Source organism: Camarhynchus parvulus, chromosome 24 (assembly GCF_901933205.1).
Source record: "Camarhynchus parvulus chromosome 24, STF_HiC, whole genome shotgun sequence".
Classification (NCBI taxonomy): Eukaryota; Metazoa; Chordata; class Aves; order Passeriformes; family Thraupidae; genus Camarhynchus; species Camarhynchus parvulus.
Window position 1 is genome coordinate 5,956,830 of NC_044594.1, and position 24,790 is coordinate 5,981,619.

The 24,790-nt window shown below is 50.1% G+C and overlaps 1 protein-coding gene across 3 annotated transcripts; it reads right to left on the bottom strand.

The window, feature by feature from the left end:
• On the bottom strand, positions 1 to 22,804 carry MSANTD2 (Myb/SANT DNA binding domain containing 2). 3 transcript variants are annotated; one of them, XM_030965084.1, is made up of 5 exons: positions 11,651 to 11,679; positions 10,979 to 11,021; positions 10,135 to 10,393; positions 8,047 to 8,107; positions 1 to 1,459 (listed from the first exon to the last, which is right to left on the bottom strand). In XM_030965084.1, the coding sequence occupies exons 2-5, from the start codon at positions 10,988 to 10,990 to the stop codon at positions 607 to 609; spliced, it is 1,185 nt and encodes a 394-aa protein (XP_030820944.1). In that variant the 5' UTR covers positions 10,991 to 11,021; positions 11,651 to 11,679; the 3' UTR covers positions 1 to 606. The 3 variants fall into 3 exon arrangements, with proteins under 3 accessions (XP_030820944.1, XP_030820943.1, XP_030820945.1); XM_030965083.1 differs by lacking the exons at positions 10,979 to 11,021; positions 11,651 to 11,679 and adding an exon at positions 22,311 to 22,804; XM_030965085.1 differs by lacking the exon at positions 11,651 to 11,679 and having other exon boundaries at positions 10,979 to 11,403.
• Between the last annotated feature and the right edge of the window lie 1,986 nt (positions 22,805 to 24,790).

The following is a 24,790-nucleotide window of genomic DNA, read 5'->3' on the forward strand; positions in this document are numbered from 1 at the left end:
AATTGATGAGGAAAAAAAATAAAGAAAAAATAAAAAAGCCAGGAATTATTTTAATGTTATAAAAATAAAATAAAATAAAATAAAATAAAATAAAAGCAGATATGGCAACGCTACTAAGGATGTGGAATACGTCACGGAACCCAAAGTCTTCGCAGGCAACACTGTTTGGAGAGAGGAGAACACTCGATGGTGAAAAAAGTGAAGTTCTAAATTATATACAAGATATCTAAGGGTGGCTTTGAAAAACAGTCCCCGGGCCGGGAGTTGGGGTTTCCCTCGCCGTTATCTATTGCTTACTGAGTCAGATCCAGAGTAACACTTAGAGACGGATGCATCCAAATGAGACACTGTGGAATAAAGGAAAGACCAACCCCTCAGTTGCGGTATGAAAACGCCGTGCGCACTGTCCCATGTGGAATGTACCGAGGGCCGTCCCGCGGGCCGGGCGCTGCTCCCGGCCCCGCAGCCGGGCCCGGCGGGAGGGGAGCGCCCGCGGCCCCATGGCGCTGCCAGGCGGAAAAGTCCTCGTGCCCCGGTGGGAACGGACAGGATCCGAGTGAGATGGAAAACGGGGCGCAAAGCCCTGATCCTTATGAAGGACGAGACTCAGTTGTTGAATTTTAAGGGGTACCCGATGGCTTTTTCCAGGCACTCTACCAAAGAGCCAGCAGACAGAAAATCCCTCTCCACTTCCACAAATTTGATGTAGATGGATTTGGGTGAGACACCGGGCTCTACGACGCAGTTCTGAGATAAAAAGGCGTTGATCCCGACCCAATCTTTGCTGAAGGTTTTGGTGTTTGCCTGGAAGTGTAAAAACAGGCACTGCTGGAGAGTCCGGACCTCAGCGATGCCGAGGTAACAATAGATAATCCGGGCAGATTCCATATCCACCCGGAGGGAGGCCTGTGGGGAGGGCACCTCGAGCTCCCCTGGAGTCTCATTGCCGGGGTCGGGTGCCCGGTGCTCAGCCAGAGGGGAGGGGAGCTTCTCGTGGCACTCCTCATACCCAATGGCGTACAGGCCAGGGCTTTTTGGGATCCCTCCTGGTAATAAATACTGCACCACGTTCCCTCCAGTGGGCTTGGAGTGAGCGATGGGAATCCAGTCGATCTCCATGTGCAGCTCCAAGCATCTGGCTTCGCTGATGGTGATCTCCAGGAATTTGTAATAAACATTTTTCCAGTTCATTTTCTGTACTCGGGTCATGATCACCCGACCCTCTGGTTTTTCCGAGTTGAAATATTCCCGGAGCCGCTTGCCCAGGGGCACCTGGGAGCTGATCTCTGCGTAGTGGTAACGGATATCCTCCTTCCAGCGGGTGTTGTACCCAATGCCAAAAATGGCCAGTTTGTTAGAAAGGTGGAGCCTGGAGAAGTCCGTCCAGCTCTGAAACAGCTCCCACTTCAACTGGACCGACTCCAAGATTTGCATAATGTTCTGCATGACGTCACGCTTCCTGGAAATTAAGAAACAGGGAAAGAAGGATAAAGGCATCAGAGCTGAAAGCTTTCCCAGGGAATGCACCAACATTCAGAAAATATTAATCCCCATCAGCTTTCTTGCCTGACTTTTCTTACTACTACATTTCTGGGGCAGTTTATAGGTTGTAAACATTGTCCTGATGGGGGAATTTTAAATTAATCTTGACAAAACAAAAACAAACCCAACCCCAACTCCTCCTGATATCAAAGCATCTCCAAGAAAGCATCTATCTGGCACTGCTGAATAAACACACACTTAACTACTGGGTCATGCCTTACAATCCTGCGCTTCTGTCGGCACATGGTTCATGAGCTGCATCCCAAACTCACAACTGCCACTCAAAACACTTCTGCCTCGTTGTTATCCTCAAATTAATGCCAGCAAATGGGACTGTAATTGTAAAAACCCCAATGGGAGCATGAAGCCACTCCCAAGGGCTCTGTCTCAGTACTGGGGTAGAAGCACAGCCCAAGGGACCAAACCCCTGGAGCAGAAGAGGCTTCCACATACACCCCAGATGCTGTGGGATGGACAGTGGCAATCCCTCCAGACAGCCAATTAAGAAATCCCCAAAAATGTGTTTTCACTCCCAGCAGCAAGGTTTCAGAGAAGGGTTTACATCAGGAGAGAACATCTGTGTGCACCTGCAGCGAGCTGGAACAGCTTCCTCCAGGATAAATGAGACCATTAGGGTGTAATTAGCTGGTAGGGAGAACTCCTAATTTGGGAAGTTATTGTCCTATAATCAAAGCTGTAGAAGATAATGCAACTCGTTTGCTAACAGAGAAACCTCTTTGCTCCAACAAATGGGATGTAAAAGATCTTTCCATGCAACTCTCCTTCCTTTATTCATTGTGCCACATCTGGAAAGCTGAACTGTGGAGGCCACTGCACTTCCAGGAGGATTTTTTTCCCTTCCACATCCCACCAGGAGGATATACTGTACCAGGTGACACAGGTCTTGTGCAGGGCACACACAATTTCCCTGCTCCTGCAGGTTCCTCAAGATCACTTGAACTCCCTAAAACCAGCCCTTCCCAACAGCTTCCCAATGGAGTCCAGCATCAGACTGGTGAGGGACATGAAGCCTCTAAGAGCAGATACAACACCCCACAACCAAGGCTGACTGTGGCAGATGCATTCCTGCCCAATAAATCCCTATGGTCTTTTTCCATCATAATGTGTGTAAGGGTTCAAAGAAAACTGGACTGGGAGCTGCAGAGCTATCCTGTGGGGCTGGAGAGGCCCCACTTTAGAGCTTTTCATCCCAAAATACCTTTTACTGGTCTAACTACAAGGCACATGATTCTGGCAAGGTTCTCCAACTGCTGGGTGTCCTGCAGGTGATGGAGGCCTCTGGGCTCAGGACACAGAGCTCTGGTTTGACATCTGATGGTTGGTGCACACCACCTGCAAACCTCACCTGTGCTGTCCAAGCCCCCCTGAGCATTTCTGAGCATCCAGGTTGGGACAGCTCCCTCCTCACAGTGACACCAGCACCACATCCATCACCACCTCATCAACCTCACCTGCCTTGTAGCACCAACCATGTCAGAAGTTCCCTGAAAAGACCTTCAAAGGCATTTTGGGAAGTACATTTCCACCACAACTGAAGTGCAACTGAGTTTCTAAAGCACTGAGGAGGAACAGGCTGGACAAGCAGAGTCCTGTCTGTGCCAGGGGTTCTTAAAAAGATTGATTCCATCAGCACTGAAGTTCTGTTTCTTACTGCAAGTTATTCCTGAGTCAGTTCCACTACCCAGCAGCGACAGAGAGAAATCTCAGACAAGAAGAATGCGTGTTTACCCCAAATCCATTTCCATTTACTCAAACACTGTGGCAAAACTCATTTAAAGCTTCCCTGATGCTTTGCCCTGCTTGGAAAATATCTTTTTGAGGCTTTTGGAAGTGCAAGTTTACCTTCTGGGCACAAGGGGGTAGGACAGCCAAGGGGACAGGGCAGTGCTGGAGCACACCTCGGTGTCTCAGCACCGGCACACACACTCCACTCCTGACAGCAGCTGAGCTCCAGTTATTCCCTTCCCAAGGCAAAGACAGGAGAGCACAGCGTGGGCAGGTTTTCATTCAACAGCTGAGGAGCAGAGTGAGGAATGAAAGCAAAGCCCCCACCTTTATTAAGTGCACTATAAATATTCTGCTTGGTTTAGCTCGGCACAACCCAGACCCGAGCTGGGCTGCATTAGTCACTGCAACTGCTCCTGCACGAATGGGAATCACTGCATGGGAGCAGAGCTTCAGCAGCAGACTGAGAAGGGCTTTCCACAAGGAACCTACTGCTTCCAGCACAGAGGAGAACAGGGGAAAAATGAATTTTAAGGAGTTCTGCTACTCAGGTTTAGCATCTTCTCGCTTTTGGCAGGACCCGACTTGGCTGAGCTTTGCATTCCCAGGCTGTATCCAGGATCTTGACAACTTAGCCAAGCAAAGGTACCATCAGCAGTAAAATTACTATTATTTCATTACTTATTAATTTCAAATGTAATTTTCATTCATTCAACAATTTAAAATTATTTATTAAACATGGACTTTTGTATTTGCTTTATTTTTATTGTTAATATGATTCATTTTTCAGGAGGACAGTGAGAGCTGAGCAGAGGGTTTAACCTGTTGTGGGTCTCAGGACAATCTCACTTTTCAGCTGCAGAAGGTGCCCTAGAGCTGGATTTTCCCTCATCATCAAACCATCACCTCCCTGCTGGAGTCTGGGACCTGCATTTCTTCCTCCTTGGAAGCTTTTGCAATTCAAATGAGGAAAGACTTGAGACAAGAGTAGGCGCAAATTTGTTCTAAGGCAGACTTCAAAGGGCCCAGAACAGCTGCTTGCAGTGAAGATCCACAAGCTTTCTCTAGTTCATCTTCCCAAAACCAGCAGAGAATCAAACCACTTCTCAAAGTCTCTAAGTAGTATTGCACTTTTCAAAACAGTTGATTTGGAGACAACAGCCAAGGGCAGGCAACAGCAGAGCTGACATGGGGAAGGAGCATCCTGATGGAGGATGGGACATGGACACAGGTTACCTACTGCCCTTTGCTTCCCACACTGTCAAAAACAAACTGAAACGTGGGAAGCCCCTGTGTGTCACAGACTCAGAACACTTTGGCCTGCAAGGGACCTAAAAAAGCTCATCTCATTCCCATCCCTGCCACAGACAGGGACACCTTCCACCATCCCAGGTTGATCCAAGCCCTGTCCAGCCTGGCCTTGGACACTTCCAGGGATCCAGGGCCTCCCCACCCTCAGAGGGAGGAATTCTTTCCCAATATCCCATCTAACCCTCCGGCAGTGGAAGCCATTCCCTGGCTCCTGTCCGTCCATCCCTTGTCCCCAGTCTCTCTCCAGCTCTCCTGGAGCCCCTTTAGGCCCTGGCAGGGGCTCTGAGCTCTCCCTGGAGCCCTCTCTCCTCCAGGTAAACACTCACAGCTTTCCCAGCCTGGCTCCAGAGCACAGGGGCTCTGGTCTTTGCAGCACCTTTACCATGTCCCCCTAGAGGAGCCCATGGCTCTCTCTGTGTCACTTGGGGGCACAGTGCCTGAGTGGGGACAGCTGTGCTGTCCCACATTGTTGGGAAGGTCAGAGGAGATGGGATATCTGCCCTCTGACACCCAGGCAGGTTGTACACGTGCTGTAACTAAAAGCTATCCATAGGATGCCCACTAAATCCCTAAAGCTACAATTGGCCTTTTTTCCTCCCAGATGTATAACTCGCTTTTCCCCAACTCTTTCAGTGTTTTGGGGCTCTGTTACACCTTATCTTCATCCAGCCCTCCTTCACCCAACCATATTTATTAATTGGTACTTGGGGAACCTGGTCCAGACATTCCCTATCCCTTGCTTTCTCCTTTGCTCACATCCATTCCCGTGCCCACAGCACTTGGCTACATGGGCTGATGGCAAAAACTTCCTGTTATGAGCACAAGCAAACTGCACCAACATGAACCCAGCACTGCCCAGGGCAGGGAGTTCCCACAGCCATTGCTGGGCTGGGTCCTTGGGGATCTGAGGAGAGAACGAGACACCACTGGTGGGGTTTGAAACAGCTCTTGGCTCTCACACAGACCTGCACTGGCACCTGCAGCAACGTGCTCGCCTTCCCTGAGCTCCTGCTCCATGACTGAGGGACAGCCTGGGATCCAGAGCGATTGGGACAAGCTCAGTCAGTGGCCTTGGGGAATCTCATGAGGTTCAACGAGGCCAAGGGCAGGTGCTGCACCTGGGCCAGGGCAACCCCCAGGCTCAATCCAGGCTGGGGATGAAGGGATGGAGAGCAGCTCTGGGAGAAGCCCTTGGGGTGCAGGTGGGGGAGAGCTGGACAGGCCCTGGCCCAGAACCCCCCTGTGCTGGGCTGATCCCCAGCCTGGGCAGCAGGGCAGGGGGGATTCTGCCCCTCTGCCCCCCAGGTGAGACCCCACCTGCAGAGCTGCCTCCAGCTCGAGGGTCCCAGCACAGGAAGGAGCTGGAGCTGCTGGAGGAGCCCAGAGGAGGCCATGGAGCTGCTCCAAGGGCTGGAGCCCCTCTGCTCTGGAGCCAGGCTGGGAGAGATGGGGGTGTTTATCTGGAGAAGGCTCCAGGGAGAGCTGGGGAGGGACTCGGGACAGTGGATGGAGTGACAGGACAAGGGGTGTGCCTTCCCAGTGCCAGAGGGCAGGGATGGATGGGATATTGGGAATTGGGAATTGTTCCCTGTGAGGGTGGGCAGGCCCTGGCACAGGGTGCCCAGAGCAGCTGGGGCTGCCCCTGGATCCCTGGCAGTGCCCAAGGCCAGGCTGGATGGGGCTTGGAGCAGCCTGGGATGGTGGAAGGCATCCCTGCCATGGCAGAGGGTTGGAATGAGATGAGCTTTAAGGTTTGTTCCAACTCAAACCAATCTAGAATTCTGTTTCTCTATGTCCAAAAGCACACCACAAGTTTCACCAGGATTGGAATGATTTCTGGAAACAATTTCTGCTGAAAATCTGCCCTTGACCAAGAAGGCAGATGAACCCAACTTTGAAGTAGGCTATCTGCATTTCAAAATGCCGTGCAAGGAGGTGGAAGAGTTTGACAACTATTTATCTACCCCGGCTTTTAGATGAAATTTTATTTTTTTAAGATAATAAATAAATACCCAGCTTATCTTTGTATCAGCTGTGCATCTTCTGACTGCTTTTAACCTACTGAGTCAGAGTTTACAAGTTCCTTCTCCTCACAGACAAGGGGAAAAGCAGCTTTTAGCAAATCTGTGCATTGGAAAATGCTCTGTGCTTCCACTCTGCACGTAGGATGAGTTTATCACTGGCTTCACAAAATGCCCCAGAGTTCAGAGACTCCACTGCATTTTAGAGGGAATTCGTGGGGAAAAATGAACATAAAACTTTAAAAGGTCTCATTTACCAAAATCTAATTCAGCTGTTCATGCACACATTAAAACTTGGAAGAGAAGATTCATGTGGTCCAAGCCTTCACCTCAGAAAATTCAGGATTATTTGCTACAGAGTTCCTTAAAGGTAAAATTATTCCAGAACAGCATGAAGAAACTGTTCAAAGTGGCAGTAACAAAGTTTTTACTGAGAAAAGCTATTTTTCTCCAGGTTGTCCCTGAGTTGTTAAAATGAATTTGCTCCATGTGAAGGAAAAAAAGTCACCTTTGGCTATGTAAATATCCACCTGAAGTGAGGGGTCTGATGAAGCCACACCACTGCCATGGAAGCTTCTTGTTAATTATTTTTCTTTTAAAATTATTTTTCTTTCCTTAAGTTATTTTATTTTACATTTATTTCTTTTTACTTATTTATATTTATGTTACATTTTTTAGAGACTTTTTTTTTCACTGAGTTACAGTACAAAGCCTCTGTTCTATATGGCTCACTAGGGATGTTGTGTTGCTGTTCCCAGTGCTGGTGACCTCCTACCCTACAGCAGCTGATTTTCTACCATGGAAAATCCCAGTAACACTAAAACCCACTGGTGTGGGAGTTCCTGTGGGGAACCCCAAAGGATCAGTGAGCCTGCGCTCACTCCCAGTGCAGACAGACCCACAACCACCCCTAAAGGCTGGCAGAAAGCTGCCCTGGACAGAGTAAATACAGCACAATTCCTTTCATTTTTGGGAATGCTCTGTGTTATTGTTGGAGAGGCAAGGGAGAGTCGCATGCTCAAAGCATTCAAAAGGCTCCAGTGTCTGCTAGATTAAACCCAGCCAAAAGGTTACCAGTAAGGTCTGGAAAGTTATAAAAATGAAAGTCAGAGACTCCCAAGCTTTGGCATGCTTTCCCACCACAGAAGGGAGCTCTTCTTGTGGATTCTATCCATGGTTTCAGTCCTCACATCCATGTAGTAAGTCTCGTTTTGTTTGCTGAATGGCAAAGCCGAGGAGAAACAGAGTTGTGAAGCTTTTCAGCTGTTCTGAGGTAATGGGAATAATGCATAAAGCAGATTCAACTGAATGAATAGTCTTTCACAATGTATTTATAATTATAAACAGAAGTTTCAAATATCCTCCCCTCCTGCACATTATCCCCAGGGAAATACATTCCAGGGTAAAACATTCATAAATTACTTACTGCGTGTCTTCTGAAGATTCCTGTTTTATCTTTAATGTTCTTTTCGTGGTAGGCATTTCATCTGAAAGGTAAAATTCCAAGACATAATTAGATTTTAAATAATGTTCTTAGGGCTTTTTTTTTTTAAGAGCTTGAAATTAAATAAAAAATAAATCTGAGTTCCTAAGCCAGGCAGTCTGCTGGAGTTCTGCATGAGACAGCTCCAGTTCCTACACCCTCTGTAATTGATTGAGTTTTTCTTTAACTTGGAAGAGATATGGTCATTTAAGATCTGAATCTCTCTCAAAACCCTTCATGGACAAGGCTCCAGTCCCATCTATTAAATCACACATTGACAGAATTGCAAACTACATTGTTTCAAGGAAAAAAATAAGTAAAAGCAATTCTGCTTCTAATGGCACATTTCAAGAGGAAGCAGCAGCAGAACTGCATCTGTGTTCAATTCAGACCTTGTGTGCCAAGTGCTTTGCTCACAACTTCTGAGCGTGAAGGGCACCGTCAGCCCGAGCTCACGCAAATGTCCCCGAAACTGGTGACAAACCAGGAGATCCCAGCTTGACTCACCACAACAAGCCACACCAGACAGAATTAGCCATCATTTACATACGTTTTGTAACGTTTTCTTCTCCCCACTGTTTCTCTCCCACATGTTTCTGACTTTTAAATCCCCCAGGGAAGGAGTCTGAGGAACTGGAATGTGGTTAACAGCCAACTTGCAAATTTTAACATTAAACTGCGATCTCAGGCTCTTCCAAAGCATCCTGACTCACCAGTCCCCCAAACACAGATGTGTACAGATACCCAACTGCATCTCCTCTCCCTCTTTCATCCCATAAATGGGGAAAAAAAGCCTTTATACAATTCACCTCCTTCACCTGCATCCTCAGTGGATCTGATCACCTTAAAGCTCCTGCTGTGAAAGAAACCCCGCTCAGGCAAGGGAGGAACACACACCCATAAGAGGAGTAACTTGAGAGAAATGTGCCTCAAGAAACCCACTTCTTCCCAGAACTGCTCAGATTGGAGTGTGCTTTCTATCAGGGATGTGGTACCCTGATCTGTTTAACAAAGTTCAAAAAGCCATGAGCAACAATTAAACCTCCAAGTTAATTTAAAAATTGACTTTTAGGCAGAGACAGCAAAAAATCAGGCGAGAAAAGCACATGGACGAGTTTGGTTTAGGTCTCAAACAACAAGCGTGAGCTTGCTTGTTATTTTTTCATTTAAAAGAGGCCACACCTCTGGATATAGATATATGGACATGTTTAATACCAGTATATCAAGGTAAATAAGAAAGAGCAACATTTTTTACAGTTGTTGGTGTTACCAGCAGCAGGCTGAAGCCCTGTTCACAATTTAAGCAAATGATGTTTGAATGGTAACACCCAGGTCCCACTGGGAGGGAAAATATCTCCTGAATCCCAAGAGGGAAAGTAAAACTGGGAGTGAAAGGACAGGCAGAGAAGGTGTCACCCCTGCTGTTTCTGGGCTAACAGCCCTTCTTTCCTCCAGTCCTGATCCATGGTTTGCTTTTGATTAAGTGAGGAATTTCTGTCCCTTTTCTCCCCAAGGACATGTTTGGCACTGTGTGTCACAGACATCTGTTATGAAAAATCCTTTCCTTAGGATTTTTTCTCCTGAGAAGCTGAGAGGCCTCAGAAACAAAATGTAAACAATGGTTATCTGCTGCTGTGGAATGCAACAGGTGCATCTGTGATTGGTCCATGTTGGTTGTTTCTAATTAATGGCCAATCACAGTCCAGCTGTCTGGACTGTCTCAGTCAGTCACAAGCCTCTGTTATCATTCTTTTTCTCTTCTTAGCTAGCCTTCTGATGAAATCCTTTCTTCTATTCTTTTAGTATAGTTTTAATATAATATATATCATAAAATAATAAATCAAGCCTTCTGAAACATGGAGTCAGATCCTCGTCTCTTCTCTCATCCTGAGACCCCTGCAATCACTGTCACACACCATGAGCACATTCTGTCCCAGAGGTGAAAGCTGGTACAGAGATGTGTGTGTGCCACATCCCCAGGAGCACAGGTGAGGCCCAGGAAGGGAGATGTGCCAAGATGGGACTTCTTACCCAGCTCCTGCTCGCCGGTCTGGTAGCAGTGAAGATCCTGACTGTGGTTTCCCCAGTCCTCCTGCGAGTATTCCTCCATGGTGCTGCCGTCCGACTCCAGCTCCTGGTACAGACCACTGCTGTTGATGAGGACAGGCTGGCAGGGCTGGGAGTCCCATCCTCCCTGCCCAAACACCTGCTCCAGCTGTTCAAAGGTGTAGCTGCTTTTCCTCTTGCCAACGCCGTGCTCCTTGACGCGGCTGTAGCACCTGCGGAGGGTCTGAGAGAGAGAAGCAGCTCAGTCAGGGCTGTGGGGCTGGACGAGCACACAGGCACTCACACACAGTCACACAGGCAGAGTTGAGGGCTTTGGGGGTTATTTCTGTTGGTCATATTTGCCCCACGTTCATAAGCAATGCTCCCAAATTAATCTACACCCACCAGGAAGCATCATATACATCCAACATTCCCGCTTAGCGTAAACATCCATGACACAGGACAAGTTGTGTAGCAGCTACAGATTCCTCAGATTTAACTTGGGTAATTTATTCTCTTTCTCACTTAAAAAAAAAATCCCTGGATCTCCTATGGATGCAGGGAAAAAATAAAATAAAAATACCAAGAGCCCCCCAGTCAGAGACACCAATCAGCCAGGAAAATGCACACCTACTACAAGGAGGAGAAAGCAGAGCTGGTGTTGTGCCCACAACGTGGAGAGGGGAAAGCAGGGAGGAGAGAGAAAGGAAAACAGAAAGATTTCCCCCAAAAGCAAAGACAGTCCAACCTTCCTTACTCTGGTAAGAAGACACAAGGTACAAAATGGATATGCCTAAGCTATTCAGCTAGGAAAATATTTATTACTTACATATTTTTGCATTCCTTACTAACTCACTCTGTCTCTTGTGAAGCTGCTGAAATTTAAAAGAGGTCAAATCAATAATGCTCCCAGTTCCCAGACTTTGATATCAAGCATCAAGTAAGTAACAGCACTGAGGTGGCTTGGTAAGAGCAGTCTCTCAAACAGAGCTGGGGCAGAACCTCCCACACAGGTGCCAAAGCCTCACCCAGTTCTGGTGATCCCTTTGACATCCCACATCAAGGGCTGAGCCACTTCACTGCTCCTGGATAAGCCTATGGTTCCATCCATGTTTTCCCTCTAATCTGGAGCAAAAGACAACAACTAAAAAAACTAAAACTTTCTATACAACCCTCAGTGTGGTTTTAATTCTACCACTGCTGTGATTTTGAAAGACAATTATATGCCCCAGGTTTTCTGGGTCTTTGGTATTTTTTCAGATTGGTAAACTGCTAGAGAACATTAACTTTTTAAAAAATTTAATTTATCAGATTTCTGAGGTTCTAACTTGAATGGTAAAGCTGTCTCCAGAAATCAAGAGAGGCATTAATTTGGGAAGGACTAGTCCTGCTCCCTTGCTTTCTGCAGGAGGACTGTAATGGACACATCATTACAAAAACTATTTGGTTTTTTTCCCCCCAAAGAAAGGAACTTTTAAAACTCCAGAAAGCTGGAACCTACCTAATGCTCCTCATACACTGGTTTAACAGCATCAGCAGCAAAGGGATACATTTCTAACCAGTTTCCTCCTGAGATTCAGAGCCCTGGGGGCAGAAGCAAAACCGCTAAGCAGCAAGTCAGTATTACCCTGCTGTTTTAAACAAAAACACACGAAAACAAGACAAAATAAAAAATAACCCATATAAACACACAGGCAACAACAGGCATGAGTTATTCCACGGTTTAAGGTGGAACCCTTCCCACTTTTGCCATGACTACCTCAGGATAAACAGGCAGAGCCTCTTTGGATGGAGACCAGCACATTTTAACTTTCTGTCTGTGAGCAGGGTGGAAAACAACCTGCTGTGGTAACCTAGCACCAAAACCCAGCCTAGAAACCTGTTGGTATTTGCTGGTGCAAAGAGGGCTCCCTCAGGCTGGGGTATAGATACATTTGGCTGTTAGAACTCAGCTTTCTCACTCCAGTTTCTCTCATTTTAGCTCAAATCTCACTGACCAGTAAGGGCAAAGTCATTTCACTCCCATACTCTAAAACCCACCCAAGTTAGATTTTTTAAAATTTATTTCCCAGGCCCCAGTTCTTGTACCTGTGCCAGCTTATCCCTAGGAGTTAAACATGGATTTAGAGCCTCCAGCTGAATTTATTAGCAGCCTTCAAGTGAAAGAAACTGTTTCCAAAGCATCCCTACGCTTGGCCAAGCCCTCTGGGAATGCCCCACACCCTCAGCCACTCTATTTTCACACCCTATTTTCAGCATGTGCTTCAAACATCTCTCCCCACCAATGGGGTTATGGAGGATCCCACAGTAGGTTGTAGCCTAGTAGTAATTAATTATTTCAGTCAGGCTGCAATCTGGCTTATTTTACTATCAAAATAATTGAGCAGCAAGTCAATGCACACAAGTAGAAAAACTAAAGGGAGCAACACAGGAAGGGGGATGAAAATAAATGAGCAATAGTGTGACTGCTCATTACTCTTAAAGGTGAAGATACTTTTGGGGGTACTGCCCAGATGCTCACCTTGCTGTGTTACCTCTGCTTCTGCAAGCAAATAACCTAAAATTTGAGGGAAATAATCTCAAATATAGGGATTTCCAAAGCACCAAAGGGCCTGTGGCTAAGCAGCTGGTGGCTCCTTGGTCTGGTGTGCTGGAGAACCAAGATTCCTGCTAGCTCTTTCTTCTTGGAGGCTCTCCCCAGTCTCTCCAACAGGCAGCCCCTACAAATTCTCCTGATGTTCCCTCCAAACACCACAGGTCAGCTTTGCTTCATGTAAGTCCACAGGCTTCTCTTCTTCAGAGAGCTTGGTAAGACCTAAATAATTGCTCCAGACCTCAGGAAACCTGGACATTTTATAATCCTCAGCCTTTCTCTCACCATTTTACTCTGCTCTCCAAGATCTAAGATCTGTTTTTTCTTACGCACCTCCTCTACTCCTCCCGGTGTCCAGCTCAACTCCTGCTCCGTGGTTCCTGAAGTGCACATACACAGATTGATACAGATACAGAAAGCAGGAAATTTAGGACAAGTAACTGAAAACAGACCTGATCACTGCCCAGTGACTGCTCAGACTGGAAGAGACCGAGGCTTTTGCTTATTGTTCTGCAACACTGCCTGCAACACGAACACACATTATCCCCACTTAATTTATAATAAGGAAAACCAAAGGAGGAGACAGTCACAAAGCTCATTGTGGATTTTCTCACCATTTCTAACTCACGAGTCCTCATCTCTACAAGTGAAGCCACCGAAGAACCTGGAGCTCTGCAGGAACTGCAGGATGAGGATGAGAAAAACCTTTAGGAAGGCTGCAGACATGGTCCTCCTCCCAGCAAAAAAATAAGATGAGGGAGGACCAGACCACAGCAAGCTTTTTATATAAAACCTGAGGTCGTCCAACATGGAATTCCAGATCCCTGATCTGAGACAGGCTCTTACTCAGGGAGAAGCTATAGGCTCTGCAGAGCAGTTTGGTGGCCTGTGGCTGTGTCCACATTTTAAATTGATTCATTTATAGCAGCCTAAAGGGGTCCAGAGCACCACCTAGCACCACACTCAGCTTCAAAGAGGCTCTTTTACTTAATGCACAGGAGTTCTCAGCTTTATATCCCGAATAAAGAACAGCAGTGCCAAACAGCTCCCTCCCTCATCGTGCCAGGATACTCACAGGAAACACAAGATGAAACTACACTGGCACACAATAAACAGCTTTTGAAGCCTGGAGTGGTGTAGGGGACAGTGAAAGGTCTTGAAGCCTCCATTTTTAAGTTCCTGGGAGCAGAAGGTAACAAATCTGTGCAATAACTTCAGCTCATGAACTTTTAGGTTAAAAACTATGTGCAAGGCAGGAGAACACAAGACTTACATGGGGTATTGCCTCAACAAGCCCCATTTCTGCGGTTTATCAAAAATAAACTGAGAAGAGCAGCACCTCAAACTCTTGGGAGAGCCACACAGCACTGCAGGAAGGCAGCTGATGACATCAATGCATCTCCAGCACGAGGCCCCAAACAGGAATATCCCTCTGCAGAACGTGAGAGCCCAGCACTCAAACAGGTGCCCAAGAGCTCAGGGTCAGTCCCAGGAGCTGCTGCAGCCCAGTCTGCAAAGGCTCCAGCCCCACAGCTGGCTGCACATCTGCACTGCCCCCAAGCACAGCACTGGGGACACGATGGCTGTCACAGTGAATCTCTCTCTGTATCAAACAGCAAGGCCTTGGTTGTGTCCCGATTTACCCAAACACACAAGGACTTCCTGAAGGATTTGGCTCTGGTACAGAGGAAAAGTGATGGGAATGCCCTCACAAGAGGGGAGAAGGGTTGGGGGTAAGTATAGACAAGCTGATTGTCTTGATTGAGGTAAGAGCAAAGCTCTCTTTGGAGCATGAAGAAGCCAAGTCACCCTGGCAGACACAGGGAGGGGGATATCAGTTGAGGAAGGGCAGACTCAGGTTTTTGTTAAGGAGAGCTGGAACCGAACGAAAACTCACAGCCACCACTGCCAGTTTCTAAATCACAATTAAATATAATACAAAGTAAACCCCTCTTGCCTGGACAGGAATTATTTACAGAAGCTCCACAGCCAATTGCAGAGGTCAGCCCCCATGAGACAGGACTTTGCCAAGAGTGAGTGAAGCTGGGGTTTAACAGGCTGTGTCCCATCAGGGTGAGGAAACCAGTGACATGTGGTGCTGTGACAACAGAGCCCACAGTGCTGTGGGCTCAAGTCAACAACCTGGGAAGATGCTCCACTGCTTGCTGCTATCAGCATGCTGAGGGAACTCAGACCCTCAGCAGGGATTTGCTGCTCATTGAGCCAGACCCCAGAGAGGAGACTCCAGCACTGCCTGCAGAAAGGCTGGCAGCTGGGCACCTCTGTCTCTCGATGCTCCTGGTTTTCTTAAATCAGAACTGGATGAAAACAATAGGAATGAACTTGTTAGAGCTTGAGAAGGCAGAGAAGCACCACCCTCCTCCTCACCAAGCCAAGGACTTTGTACAGAGTTTGGATGCAGTGGGTGGTCCTCCAGACAGAGCTCATCTTGCAGAGATCACTGAATCACAGAATATCCTGAGCTGGAAGGGACCCACAAGGATCATCCAGTCCAACTCTTGCCCTGCCCAGATACCCCAACAATCCCACCCTGTGTCTCAGGGTGTTGCCCAAATGCTCCTGGAGCTCTTGCAGGATCAGTGCCATGACCATTCCCTGGGAAGCCTGTGTAGGTACCCAACCACCCTCCGGGGAAAGAACCTTTTCCTGATATCCAGCCTAAATGGATGAGATGCCTGAGTGAGCTTCAACCTGCTCCTGACATGACCTGTTCAAACATTACTTACTTTGGAGCAACGAAAACCACACCTGAGGTCACCTTGCCTTTGGCAACAAGCTCATTCCAAAAATCAAACTTGAAGTTGCATGCATCTACTTGTGATCAGGACAAACATCATTACATCACTCAGAAAACCAAACTTTTAAGGAAAATCCAAACTGCAGCAGCCTGGATGAAAAGAGGTCTGAGATGTACTCAAGAAGTCACGTCTGTGCAAGCCTCGAGAGATCACAGACTCAAATCCCTGCTGGTCCTCACTCTCAAGTGAGTGGAGGGAGACCACAAGCCCATCCAGCAGAGGAAGAGCAGCACAAATCATTCCACAGGTGGGAGGGAAATCACACCTCTCCAAAATGAGCTTCACTGAAGTGCAGAAAGCATCAACATGGGCAGCACCACAAGGGAAATGGCTTGTGTCATTCAGAGCCCTAAAACACTTGACATCCAACAGTGTCCCAGCTGTGTGTGATCCTCAGGTCTCTAGAGGAATGTGCACACCACCTGAACTGTGCTGTGAAAATGTTACCAAGGAGATCAATCCCTAAGTCCATGGGAAAAGCTGGGACTGAAACACCAAAAGTGACTCAAACTCCAATTTTCACCACCAGTGGTGAAAGGTTTAGTAACAGGTGAGACCACAGCAGCCCAGAAAGCTTTGTCTGCTTGGCCCCCAAATTTACACACTCAGCAAAGGGAGGTGAGCAGGAATCTGCCCCGTGACAGCGCTTGAAGCACAGTGCAACAATCAGGAGGATTTTTTAACATCTTCCCAAGTCCTCCATGGTCAGAGAGCACTACAGGAAAAAATTGTGCGCGCCCCATCTAGGATTTAATGTTCACAAATCTCCCTAAATGAGATTTAATGCTCAAATTTTGCCAATCTGTCCTCCTGCAATGAGCTCCTGACCATCAACTGTTTCTGTCTCAACAGGACAACCTCCCAGCTCCCTCTGGGAATCATTGTGCACCCATGGAATGAGCAGTGGGTGGCCCAGGTACACCAGAATGATCAGACCAGAGTATTATAGACACACAACACAGCTGCAGAAGCCATTGGATTGTAAAGACACCAGTCCTGCATGTGCAATTCAAGCCAGATTCTTACCAGCACAACAGCACTCTGCAAATACCCCAGCTGAGAGCAAATCCACCCCACAAAGGACTGAAACAATTAAATCTGCTCTTTGTCACTGAAGGGTTTATTTTTTCCTGCTGTAAATGTCACCAAAAAGTTGCTCCCACCTACCAGAGCACATGAGATCCTCCAGTGAGAAGCTGGGCTGCTGGGAGGGATTCAAGGAATGGCAAGAAACAGCCCAGCCTGGAAAACCCAGCACATCTGAATCTATTTAAGCCAAGGGAAGAAGGGGAGGTAACCTGAACCCCTCCACACATCACAGCCCAGGGAGTTAATGGGATGGGGAGCTGGGACTGAGATAAACTCAAGATAAAGACAACACATTCAAAAGAAATAGAAACCCAGAATTATAGAATTGGGTTGGAAGTGACCTTAAAGCTCATCTTGTTCCAACCCTCCTGCCATGGCAGGAACTCCTTCCACTGTCCCAGGTTGCTCCAAGCCCTGTCCAGCCTGACCTTGGACACTTCCAGGGATGGGGCAGCCACAGCTGCTCTGGACAGTCCATGCCAGGGCCTCAGCAGCCTCACAGGGAAGAATTGTTTCCTAATATCCCATCTAGCCCTGCCCTGTCCCTGGGAAGACATTCCCACTCGCTCTGCCACCCCAGGCCCTTGCACAAAGTCCCTCTCCATCCTCCTTGTCAGCTCAGATCAAAGGCAAAGTTGCTCTGAAGGTGGATGCTTGGCAGGTTGCCATGAAATGCACCAAGGCTCCATCATTTGACATTTCAGAATCACAAAGACAGCCCCTCCACTCACTGGAGCCAAGGAGGGAATTCTGGCTGAAATCCTCTCACGTCCAGCAGCTCACACTAGATCACAGCAAGCATTGCTTCCGAAACAGCTTAGCTGGAGCAGCTTTTCCTGCCTTAAAAAACAACTCCATGAAAGGTTTACAGATTGTTTACATCACAGAGCAGCTAAAACCACAGCCCCCTTACAAACAAGCCTCACCATCATCACGTTTGTGTTGCCTAAAGCAAGAAATACCAACAGCTGATAGTCAGGTGTGATTTTCCATCCCTTCCCATTTCATGTGGGTTTGTGGCACTCCCATCCATGATTTGTTCTTTCTGAAGCACTCAACCAGCATCTTCAAGGTATTTCTTTTCCTTTTGAAAAACAAATTACTTTTGTGGATAACCACAACCCAACCAAAACCTCCATCTGGGGGGAGGAGGAAGTTGCTACACACAAAAAAAACCCCAACAACAGCAGAACTGGGTTGGCAGTGATACTTGGGAATTCCTGCAGTCAGGAGTTAAGATGTTGGAACTGCTTCTCTTGGAATCAATGGGTTGGCATTGACTCTGGGAAAGGCAAAATAAAAGCAGAACTCACATTTCTGCAGGAGCTGAAGAAATGACACTTTAAAAATGCCCTGAAATTAGTTTTAACAGCAGCTTCTGAGAAGGGATTTGTCTCTGCTGGGGAAAGGCTCTCCAGCCAGAGGATTTCTACCCTGAAATGCTCTCTCAGCCCAAGTGAGCAATGTGCCATCAGGAGGACAAATCTTTGATCCACCTTCCATACAGATGCAAGCAAGAGAAGCAGAAAATCTTCCATGGGTTTAAAAAAAGGCTTAAAATCTGGTATTGAAGAACAACTGGAGCCCATTATTTCAAGAGCATTCTTTTAAAACAAAACAAGCCTTTACTGCCTGAAAACACCCCTTGCCTCATACAGCTCTGACTGCAGCACCTGAGCTCACCTGTGCCCTCCCAGAGCATCCCATGCCTGCAGCCACCTGGGGTGGCTGGAAGAGGATGAATTGATGGAGTTCCAGCACACTGATGGAACATGGACTGTGACCTCCAAGCTGTGTGGCCTTCACACAACAGCTTCACAGCTCAAGGCAAGGGCTCATTTTCCCGTGCTTTAAGTCCCAGCAAACCTCCTGCTGCCTGGTCAAAACAGCATCACCCAGTGCAGGGCACAGGATCCCAGCAAGGTTTGGCCAAATACTCCATCACCTGCCTTAAAATCCCAGCTCTAAAGTCAAACCTGAAAACAAACAGCTCTGCATGTGCTGCTGTGGGAAGGTGATGAGTGTCAGGATAGAAAACCAGGCTAAATCCTTGCTCAGGAACACAGGGAATAGGAAGGGGCTGGATGGAAAGAACACAGAGTGTCACTGAACAAGCAAGGGTTAAGGACAGAACACGATTTGAAGGGATGAGGATGCTATGGCACACAAGACAGCTCTTCTGGCAATGCAACAGGCAGAAATCAAGATGTTCCATTCTTCCTGCAGCTCCCAGCTGCAGAGCTACCCAAGCCACAAATCTCAGAGCCACCAAGTCAGACTCAAGGTCTCTTTCCAAAGCAAAAGCTGCTGGAGCAGTTACATGTGAATCCCTAAATTTGAAATGTCAAAATTGTCCCTAAATTTGAAACAGACCCTTCCAGAGCAGCTCCAACCTGACAGCAGCCTTGTTCCAGCTGCTGATGTGCAGAAAAGCACATGCAGATGGTGAGAGACGGACAAAAATCTGCACTGGGACCTTTCTGCACACCCTGTTTGAATTAAGAGAGAATGCACCCATGCCATACAACTGGAAAACTCTGCTTACAAACTGACTTGTTCCTTTCCAGCTCAACTGGGTGTTGAGACTCAAGATTTGGCTGTGTCCAGGGAATGCAGGAGTTCCCAAGGAAAGCAGTATGGCATCCTTATCTAAAATTCATTTAAAAACCACCTGAACCTGGAATGTTTGCAGCACCATTTATTATCCAGCAGCAAAGTCTCAAGTTTCTGTCCCCTGATGGGCATTAAGTATCCTACAAAATCATGGAAACACAGAACATTTTGGGTAATAAATGGAACAATGCAGCTCCTTCATCCCCATCTCCCCAGTCCTGTTTTCAGTGTGGAGGATTCCCAAGTGCCTGTGCCCTCCTCTTGTTCCTGCAGCACATGACACTCCTCCTGCTCCATCTCAGAAGAATCCATGCATGACCCCTCCACATCCAGGAGTAACTTTTGTTTGTGGTGGACCATGGGTATGTCAAGCAGCCAATCCTGCCTGGAATCTTACAAAAACTGGGACTTTAGGGTTGGTAACAGCTACCACAACTGTCTCAATAATCCCTGTAACACGGGAAATTCTTGACACCCAGGAGAGCTCACAGCTCTCAACAAGGGCTCATTTCCCAGCAATTCCAGGCCAAAACCCACTGAGAGCACAAAGGCTTTGGAAAAGCCACATTTCGCTGCTGCAGAGGACTGTGCTGAGGAAGGCTCTCACTGTGGGGATCCAGGATATGCAAAGTTTGGGTGGATGGTGCCAGAGGCAGCAGCATTCCAGCAGCTGCTCTTCCCCTGCACATGGCCTGATGAGAGGCCAGGCTGCGCACAGGAGCACTCATGGATGGAACACAGGTAATTCCCTTCCAGCTGGGCATTACAGTGTTGAAGGAGAGCCCACCCCAATGTTCTGCAATCTAGAAACATCTAACAGGTCTGTCAGGAGCTGCTCTTGGTGATAAATATCAGCCTTGAGCTCTTTTTCTGCTGTTTGATGGGTTTCTTCCAAGCTTGAACATTTCAGGGGCAAAGATGTGTTCAAGCCTCACTTCTGAAGGGAAAGTGGGAGAGCTGCAAGGAGCTCAGATTGCTGGGAGTCACCAAAATGCTCCCAAAATCAGCTCCATCCCACAGCACCATCCAAACCCAAAGAGTTCTGGGCTGCTCTGACAGTGAGATGACACCTCACAAGCTGCCAGCACACCCCAAAACTGGGGCTGGGAGCCTCGACAGCACTGACTCCATCACAGCCCAAAACCATTGGACAAAGCCAGAGCACCTCAAAGAACTTTTGCATCATACAACTGCCTCTGGCAAAGCTCACAGCTGATTCAAGCAACAAGCAACTTGAGACCCACCAGGAAAATTCACAGAATGACCAGGTTGGAAGAGACCTTCAAGACCATCGAGTCCAACCCAGCCCCAACACCTCAGCTAAACCCTGGCACCCAGTGCCACATCCAGGCTTTGCTAAACACACCCAGGGATGGGGACTCCACCACCTCCCTGGGCAGAACATTCCAGAACTTTATCACTCTTTCTATGAAAAACATTTTCCTGATATCCAACCTGTATTTCCCCTGCCACGGCTCAAGGCTGTGTGCTCTGGTTGTGTCAGTGCTGCCTGGTGAATGAGGGACTCCAAGAGGCTTTGCAGGGCAGCAACTTTCCTCTCCAAAAATATTTGGGTGTGTTCAAGGGAAAAAGGTCCCTGAGCAGCAAATACACAGACATGAGGGAAATACATCAAGAACCCAAAACTTCTGTAGAAAGTGGGTTTGCTTTGAGTATCTATTTCCAGGACAGGCTGCTCTAATCAACAGGGATCAAAGTGGAAATCTCTCACTCTCAGACATTCCTGATGCTGCAGCATCCCTAATTCCATGTATTTTGCAAATTAAAGGCAGCCCAGGTGTACACACCTGAACAGCCCCAGCAGGGGTTTTTAAGGGATGGGAAGAGGAAGGGAGCAACAACCAGTGCACTGAGCCCCAGCAATAACAACACATTTATTTCTCACTCCAACAGCATTTGAATTGGCTGCAGGAGCCTAATGGGTCAGGAAAGGAGAAATCAGAGCCAGAGGGAGATCAGAGTGTGTAAATCATCCTCCCAAACATCATCCACATTTACAAACTCAAACCCCACAGCCATTTCCACATCATCCAGGCGTCTCCTCTCTGTAAAAGCAGGATGCACAAAGCAGGAACCAGACCCAGCCCTTTTCTCCCAGGGAATGATGGAACTGGAAAGGCCCCTCTGGAGAATACAGCCCATGGGGCTGTTTATCAATTACTCAAGAGGTCTGTGAAGCCACAGAACGCTCCTGTTGAGCCATCAGACTCTACAAAACAACTCCACAGCAAAGGACAGAGCCAGGAGTGCAAGAGCAACCAGAGCCACCCCTTGTTACTGGGGGAACTGGGAGCTCTGTTTTCCCAAGGGGGGTACAGGGAGCAGCCAGAGCCAGCTCCTCATGGCCAGAGGCTGCTGGGGGACACAGGAGGGGACAGAGCCAAGCACAGCACCCACAGCACTTGGGGCCAAAGGAGGACACCCAGGGGAAAGATCCTGCTGGGCTGTCCCCATGAGGGGACACAAACAACTGGGATGCTGTGTCCCTCCCCACCCAGCACCATGGGATGCTGCCACAGCCCACCCACACGAGAGGAACTGAGCCCCTGGGAAGCAGCGCCCGTGTCCCAAAGGTGCTGCTGGAGGCCACAGGGACAAGGCAGGGATCCAGAGGAGGTGGCAGCCAAGAGACACCAATGGAACCAGGGGAGCCAGGCAATGGGACACCCTGCAGCCAGGGCAAGGGCTGGGCTCAGCGCTGGGGACAACCGTGCCACGGCCAGAGAACCTCCAGAAAACCGCAGCATGGACACCCCGAAAGGCCCAGCCCTGGGGACACGGTGCTCCCAAAGCCAGGGCCAAAGGACAGGCTGACACCCAGAGCCAGCGCCAGAGGATGCTCAGGACAGACCCCGAGGGACTGAACTCCCGGGACGCGGTGCCCCAGCCCCAGAGCAGAGAACGCTCAGGAGAGCAGCTCTGCGGGGAAGCGACCCCCGGCAGCTCACCCAGCCTGGGGCGGGCACGGGGACCCCCGGCCCACCCTCCCCTCCCGTCCCGGGCCGCGCCGCCGCCCCCCAGGGTACCTTGATGCGCTCCCGGCACTGGGACGGGGTGCGCTCGTAGCCCAGCTCGGCCAGGGCGCGGGAGACGCGCTCGTACATGGCGGGCCCGGGCGCTTTGCTGCCGAACACGGTGCCCGCTCCCTCCAGCTGCTGGTACCGCGCCTCCACCAGCCGCTCATTGCCCCACACGGCGATCAGCGCGTTGGTCTCCGCCGGCGTCCAGGACATCCCGCGGCAGGCGGCGGCCGCAGCGGCGGCGGCGGCGCCGCCGGGCGAGAAGGAGACGGAGGGCGAGGCCCCGCCGCGGGCGCCCAGCGCGGCCCCGCCGGCCGCCGGCCCCGCGCCCAGCGGGGAGGCGCCGCTGGGCGTGGAGGGGTCGGACAGGCTGGGGTTGCCGTCGCTGAGCGCGCCCGGTGAGCCCGGCGACAGCACCTCCATCTTGGGGACGCGGAGCGGTGGCTCGGCCGGTGGGAGCTGCGAGGAGCCGCAGGGCGCCGCCATGATGGGGGTGCGCACCGAGCGGGCGGAAGTGACGCGCGGTTGGGGGAGGAACTTCCGGCAGCGCGGGGGCGGTGCGCACTGGGGGCGGTGCCAGAGGAGGCGGGACCGTGAGGGCAAAGGGCGTGGCTGAGGGCGTGGTCATGGCAAGGAGAGCATGTCTGGCGGGGTGGGGGCGTGGTTCCGTGGAAAGGGGCGTGGTCAAAGACGGCAATGGGGCGGGGCATGGGGTAGTGGGCGCGGTTATAAAATGGGCGGGCACCCCGTTTGTGTAGTGAGTGGGCGTGGTCTATGAGTGGGCGTGGCTCCGCCTCGGCACCACCCGAAGTGGGCGTGGCACTGCGTGGGCGGGGCAGGGTCCCCTCAGACCCCTCAGGGCCGGGACCCTCCAACCCCTCCCTCCCATCGGCCGGGATTTGCCCTGGCCCGAGGACCCCAAATGTGCGGCCGAGCATCCCAAAGGTCAGGTTTAGCCCCCCAACCTTGGAGAGGAGCATTCCCGTCGTACTGGAGCTGAGCTCGCCCCTCCGGGCCGAGCACGTCCCCGGGCTGGGCACCCCCTGTCCCTGGTGTGGAGCACCCCTGGGCTGCCAGAGCTCCGCACGTCGTCACTGAGCATCCCCCAAGGACTGAGGCTGAGTCCGAGGGACGGGGATCTCTCTTTTCCCATCTCTCTTTTTTCCCGCCGCTCGCTGTCCCCGGCCCCGGTGCCTCCGAAACCCCGGGACCCCAATTAAGGGTGACCGTGATTGATGAGGCAGGGCGCAGCTCGGGGGTTGGGGGGACACCCCAGCTGCGCCCCAACTCTTCGTTAAGCCAAGACTAACGAGCATCGGGGAGATTCCACCTCTCCAGACCCCCTGAACCCCCCCATCCAAGGGGGGTGGTTAGAGAGGTCCTATGGGACCCCCGCCCGGGTTGGTTAATTAAACGCTTTAATTAGGGCCGTGTTGGTTAAACAAATGGCGGGGGGGCGGGAGAGAGGGATGGAAGGGGACATCCCCCCTGCCTCTGTCTGTCCCTGCCGTTCCTGCCCGCAGCACGGCGCGAAGCGATCAGCAGTGTAATTATACCCCTCTAATTAGCGGGATTAGGGGCTAGCGGCGGCGCGAGGCTGCGGATCCCACACTCCATCCCCCACCCCGACCGGGCTCTTTGTCACTGCTGTCCCCAGGGAGTGTGCACAAGGGACGTCCCCAATGCCTACCTGTCCCCAAAGGGATGTCCCCACCGCTGCTGTGTCCCCAAAGGGATGTCCCTGCTGCCGCCACATCCCCGAGGGGGTAATGAGGCAGCGTGCCCCCAGAGGGATGTCCCAGTGGCAGTCCTGTGGCATGTCCCCAAAGGGATGTATCTGCCCCTGGCATGTCCTCGGTGCCACCACACCCCCAAGGGGGTGTCCCTGCTGCCAGCACGTCCACCCACTGTCACCACTGTGACATGTCCTCAAACGGACACACAGCTGGTGTGTCCCAGAGGGATGTTCCCACTGCCAGCATCTCCCCAAAAGCGTGTCCCCAATGTCATCTCCACATCATGTCCCCAAAAATATGTGTCTGCCACCCCCATGTCCCAAAACAGAAGTCCCCACTGCTGCTGTGACCACAAGGGGATGTCTCTGCTGCCACCATGTCCCCAGAGGTATGCACCCTCTTCCCTGGAGTGTGCTCAAAGGGGTGCCCCCGCTGATGTGTCCCCATTGCCACTCCTGAGGCGTGTCCCCAGAGGGATGTCTCCACAGCCAGCGCTGCTGTGTGTCCCCACAGGGCTGCACCAATCCCATGTGGTGTCTCCAGAGGGGTATCCCCACTGCTGGTGTCCCCTCAGATGGCCACACCAGCTGTCGGTGTGCCCGCAGCTGTAGACCCCCATCCCCAAGTCCCCCGGAGTTGGCCAGACCACGATAAGATGCCCGGGGAGGAAGTGGGGGGGGGCGGGCCGGATGCAAATGAGGGTGGCGGTTAATTAGGGCCTGAACACTCATTACGGCCGAGAGCAGCTGA